Raw genomic sequence first — 6,000 nt, 5'->3', positions numbered from 1 at the left:
TGTGTTTGTCTCCACCACCTCCAGGAGTAGCCCATCTTCACCATTATCCCCAGTGCATTTATACCTGTGTTCTCTGTTTATCTGTTGCCAGTTCGTCTTGTCTTGTCAAGCCTACCAGCGTGTTTTTCATGCTACTGTTTTTCCTAGTCTCTGTTTTCCAGCATTCCCGGTTCCGACATTTTCTGCCTGCCTGCCATGACACTGAGCCCGTCTGCCTGACCATTCAGTCAGCCCTGACCTCGAGCCTGCCTGCCACGTCTGGAGGAAACCAGGCACCGCTCATCATCTGGCCAATACCATCCCTACGGTGAAGTATATGAACAACACAACATCTAAATTCTATACACTGGCCGTAGTGAGTCCTTTGTTTATTAAAGATTTAACATGTTTTTTACCATTTACAGTCTCAACATACAGCCATACTAACCGTTTCCATCTACAACAGGTTATTGTGTCGAGCCAACAGCTGGAACCCAAAAGGAATCAGATGCAGTCAGTCGAAGACACCAGTGTCACAAACCACTATTAGGGAAACATTGAACTTTGATCTGCTGGTCCTCTCTGTTTCACTTCTTATTTCTCACACCTCTCCTCCTCTCAAATTCCTGTCTTTATATATCTCTCTCTCACTTCTTAATTTGTTTTTTTAATCTTTCACTCCTAAAATGGAGTGAAAGAGCCTACTAATTGTGAAGAAGAAGGTAGTATATTCATGTCAGTGTTGGACAGCAGTGTGTGAGAGCTGACCACTGCCCTGACACAACGGATGAGGTGTTATATTCTCAGGCTCCAACATCTCTTCTTCACACTTAAAAGTAGCCTCACTTATCACATACTATATTTGACATCCTGTCTAAATCCATCACACAGGAGACATGTAGCCAGCCTGGCTATTTAAATAATGAAGAAGTGAGACTTTGATGACGTGGCCCTTCCTCTTTCCTCTGAGTCAGAACCTATGATTAGGGTGAAAATTATACTTATTCTGTTACGCTTCACAAACTGGGTGAATTCTTCTGAGCGGCAGGAACAGCTATCTCTCATACTATCCTTGCATTGGTTTTGTTTGTGCCGTAAAACATTACCAGGTTAAGGAAATTCAGCTTTGAATAGAAAATAGAGGACTTTGTTGAAGTACCAAAGTTAATTTGATAAACTGAGACCCTGCATTGTAAAGAGACATGGAGGCTGTTTTAGGACTGTTGGTGATCTCAGCAGGAGTGTCTCATGGTAAGAAACATCTTTATATGTGTTGGTTTCCCTCTTCTTTTATGCAGAATATAATATCAGTAGTCTTCTATACATGTAGCAGAAATGACGGATGGTGATAGACAATATTCAGAACACGGTAGAAGACAGTTGTCCCATGATAATGATCACTGACTTAATGATCCCTATCACGTTGATGCTGTTGGTTTGGTTGTACTGTTAGTCGCTTGTATCATCATCAGTAAAATGATACATGTCTTGACATGGGTTAGAACAGTGATAGTCACTACAGTGTCTTTTCTTCTTGATCTTCAGGCTTGGAAACTTCCTGTGATGCTAGAGAAGATGGATGTCAGTGTTATGCAGCTCTGGGAGGAACTGTCTATCTCCAGCTGACTGAAACCACTGCATATAATCAATACTCATTTTATAAAGGCTCAACTGGTGCTAAAACAGAAATACTGAAAACGAAGAATGACAAATGGTCAATAATATACACCCCAATTAAAGACAGAGTACACTTATTTATAAACAATGGGACATTTAGGTTAAATAACACAAGAAGGAATGATTCTGGTGAATACCTGCTCAAAAAATATAATTCAGAAGGGAGATTATCAGGTATCAGAGGACTACAACTGTTCATCGAAGGTAAATAACTTACTTGCCAGATAATAACTTGCAAAATAATTATTACATATGATAACTTAACTACAAATATGTGACTACCTATGAATACAAATAATGAGAAATGCATTTTGTGTATAACCATGGAGTCATTTTTATTTTCATATGTCACGACCTCCGCCGAAGTTGGTGCCTCTCCTTGTTCGGGCAGTGTTCGGCGCTCGTCGTCACCGGCTTTCTAGCTGCCACCGATCCATGTTTCTGTTTTCGATTTGTTATGTCTTGAGTGTAGACACCTGGTTCCCATTAAGTTATTATTAGGTCCCGATTTATCCCTCTGGTTCCCATTATGTATTGTGCGTGATTGTTCCTGTTATGTGTTAGTTTTGCGTGTTAGGATTTGTTACTCGTACATGGATTTATTGTACTGTTATTTTTCCCGAGTAAAGTACGTTATTTTTACTCAGTTCTGTTTCCTGCGCTTGACTCCTTCCTCACCTATACACCACTGTCGCTGACATCATAGTCTACTGAAAATACATAGTCATAACCACATCCATCAACATTAAATCATCTGTATTTCAAATAATCTACAGTCATTATGTGTTAATGAATCTGCTGCTCCTGTTGACTACAGTAGTTTCTGTGGTTTTAAAGAAGAATGGCTGGTGTTGTGTTGTAATGTGTTTTTCCCTCTTACTACAGTTACATATCCTTCTTCCCCCACAGCTCCAGTGTCCAGTCCTCAGCTGTCCTCTGAGTGTCTGTCTCATGGAGATATGAAGGTGTCCTGCTCCTCTGAGGGGGATGGTCCCCAGTACAGCTGGACTCTGGATGGACAGACGGTGAGAGACACTGATGCCCCTCCTGATAATAAGACAAACACCATCACTCTGAAGAAAGGCCTGTCAGGAAATCTCACCTGTACCATCAGAAACAACATCAACCGTAATACTGTCAGCAGGAGAATCTCACACTGTCCAGGTAATCTACTGTTTAATATACTTTGTTAAAAAAACATTATGATCAACAATATCAATGATTAATGATAATAATAATGATGATTATAATGAGCAATGATCAATTCTTATCAATAAGAATTGACCTGTTTGGAAACAGCACTATCCATTTGCCAGTATTTACATGTAATTCAGATACGAATGTGATTACTGTTGTTTGGATTGCCTATAGGGCTGATATATGTTAACTGCACCTTATCCAACGGGACAAAGATATCAGAGTGGGTGAATGCCACTGGTGCCCTGTGTGTTGAGTCTACAACAGTGGTGACTGTGACTGAGGCCCCCACCAGTAAAACCTCCACAGGTAAGGGATAATGTTGATATTGATGATGATGATGATTATTATGATTGACGTCATCTTAATCATGACCTCTTGGGTCGTTCCACAAATGAGTCCCTAATTGATCTTTTCTTCAATCTAGACCACATGGAGAATTAAATATCTCAGATTTGTAATATTTATAAAGAGTTGCTAAAGTGCCAAAACGCAGCATTTTGACGTGTCCCTCTGTCACCCTCTGTGACCTCTAGGAACATTTTAACCCACTTAATCCCAAAATGTCTCCCAAGTGTTCACCATTATTGTAAAGCCTTATTTTGTTGCTTTGCCAAAGTAATTGCTGGTGATTTGTCTTTATTTCATGTGATTCTTAGAACATTTTTTTTTGTACCTTTATTTAATTAGGCAAGTCAGTTAAGAACAAATTCTTATTTACAATGACGGCCTACCAAAAGGCAAAAAGGCCTCCTGCGGGGACGGGGGCCAGGGGTTAAAATGAATACAAATATACAATATAAATAAAGTACAAAACACATCACAACAAGAGAGACAACACAACACTACATGAAGAGAGACCTAAGTAAACAATTTAGCGAGGCAGCAACACATTACAACACAGCATGGTAGCAACACAACATAACAACAACATGGTAGCAACATAACATGGTAGCAGCACAAATCATGGTACAAACATTATTGGGCACAGACAACAGCACAAAGGGCAAAAAGGTAGAGACAACAATACATCACACAAAGCAGCCACAACTGTCAGTAAGAGTGTCCAAGATTAAGTCTTTGAATGAAGAGATTGAGATAAAACTGTCCAGTTTGAGTGTTTGTTGCAGCTCGTTCCAGTTGCTAGCTGCAGTGAACTGAAAAGAGGAGCAACCCAGGGATGTGTGTGCTTTGGGGACTTTTGAAAGAATGTGACTGGCAGAGCCGGTGTTGTATCTGGAGGATGTGGGCTGCAGTAGATATCTCAGATAAACAGGAGTGAGGCCTAAGAGGGTTTTATAAATTAGCATCAACCAGTGGGTCTTGAGAGATGCCCAGTTTACAGAGGTGACCAGTTTACAGAGGAGTATGGAGTGCAGTGATGTGTCCTATACGGAGCATTGGTGGCAAATCTGATGGCCAAATGGTAAAGAACATCTAGCCACTCGAGAGATTAGTGATTAATTTTCAGGTTACACTACCCAAAAGGGACTAATTTCACAGAACGACCCTCTTGAAGGAGCAGCATCATAGCATTTGGCACATCTCAACTCAGATATGTGATTCCTTTAAATGTTTTATTGCCACCAGGGTTTATATATGTTAACTGTATTAATTGTTATTTATTAGGGATCCCCGTTAGCTGTTGCCAAGGCAGCAGCTAGTTTTCCTGGAGTCCAAACACATTAAGGAACGAAAGATAAACAGCAAGTCATATAACATTATTACACCACTACATATCTGCAATACAACATGTAGAATAAGACCATACAACAATATTACAATGTACGTGTGTGAATAGTGCATGTGCTAGCGTTTGTGTGCGTTTGTCTGTACCTGTGTGTGTGTCTCTTACAGTAGCCACAGTTCCATAACCGCTAGCGGAACCCCCCCGCAACAGCCAGGGAAAGTGCAGGGCGCCAAATTCAAAACAAAACAACAAAAATCTCATAATTAAAATTTCTCAAGCATACAAGCATTTTACACAATTTTAAAGATAAAATTCTCGTTAATCCAGCCTCAGTGTCTGAATATACAAAGGATTTACAGCGAAAGCACCACAAACGATTATGTTAGGTCACCACCAAGTCACAGAAAAACACAGCCATTTTTCCAACCAAAGAGAGGAGTCACAAAAAGCAGAAATAGAGATAAAATGTATCACTTACCTTTGATGATCTACATCAGATGACCCTCATAGGACTTCATGTTATACAATACGTGTATGTGTTGTTTGATAAAGTTCATATATATATCAAAAAATCTGAGTTTACATTGGCGCTTTACTTTCAGTAGTTCTAAAACACGCGGTGATTGTGCAGAGAGCCACATCAATTTTCAGAAATACTCATAATAAACATTGATATAGACTATTATACATGGAACTTTAGATAAACTTCTCCTTAATGCAACCGCTGTTTCAGATTTCAAAAAAACTTTACGGAGAAAGCAAACCATGCAATAATCTGAGTACAGCCTTTAGACAACAAAAAAGCCAAAAAGATACCCGACATATTGGATAGTCAACATTACTCAGAAATAGCATTTGAAATATTCACTTACCTTTGATTATCTTCATCAGAATGCACTCCCAGGAATCCCAGTTCCACCATAAATGCTTGATTTCGATAATGTCCATCAGTTATGTCCAAATATCTTCTTTTGTTAGGGCGTTTGATAAACAAATCCAAAAGCGCGTTCAGGTCACGCCGAACGTCGGACGAAAAGTTCAAAAAGTTCAGTTACAGCCCGTAGAAACATGCCAAACCAAGTATGGAATCAATCTTTAGGATGTTTTTAACATAAAATTTCATTCATTTTCCAACCGGACAATTCCTTTGTCTGTACAAATGAAGTGGAACGTAGCTACCTTTCACGTGAGCGCGCCAGACCGAGGCTGTGGCACTCTGCCAGACCACTACCTCAAAGAGCCCTTATGGGCCACTCCTTTAGAGTATAATCCTCAAAACAGGTTCTAAATACTGTTGACATCTAGTGGAAGCCTTGGGAAGTGAAACATAACTAATATCACACGGTATCTTCAATAGGGGCTAAGGTGATAAACTACAAACCTCAGATTTCCCACTTCCTGCTTGGATTTTTTTCTCAGATTTTTGCCTGCCGTATGAGTTCTGTTATGCTCACCGA

The 6,000-nt window shown here is 39.8% G+C and overlaps 1 protein-coding gene across 1 annotated transcript in view; it reads left to right on the top strand.

Annotated features, from left to right (window-relative positions):
* The first annotated feature begins 1,034 nt into the window (after positions 1–1,034).
* The window catches only part of LOC139390833 (uncharacterized), a 35,083-nt gene continuing 30,117 nt past the window's right edge, over positions 1,035–6,000 (top strand). Inside the window, exons 1-4 of the mRNA XM_071138230.1 lie at positions 1,035–1,230; positions 1,525–1,860; positions 2,566–2,820; positions 3,028–3,162. Coding sequence (XP_070994331.1) covers positions 1,182–1,230; positions 1,525–1,860; positions 2,566–2,820; positions 3,028–3,162 — 775 coding nt within the window. The 5' untranslated portion in view covers positions 1,035–1,181. The remainder of the gene's footprint in view (positions 1,231–1,524; positions 1,861–2,565; positions 2,821–3,027; positions 3,163–6,000) is intronic.

The sequence above is a fragment of the Oncorhynchus clarkii genome, chromosome 31 (assembly GCF_045791955.1).
Source record: "Oncorhynchus clarkii lewisi isolate Uvic-CL-2024 chromosome 31, UVic_Ocla_1.0, whole genome shotgun sequence".
In the NCBI taxonomy this organism is placed as follows: Eukaryota; Metazoa; Chordata; class Actinopteri; order Salmoniformes; family Salmonidae; genus Oncorhynchus; species Oncorhynchus clarkii.
The sequence above is the reverse complement of the archived record's forward strand: the minus strand, read 5'-3'. Positions and strand labels throughout refer to the sequence as shown.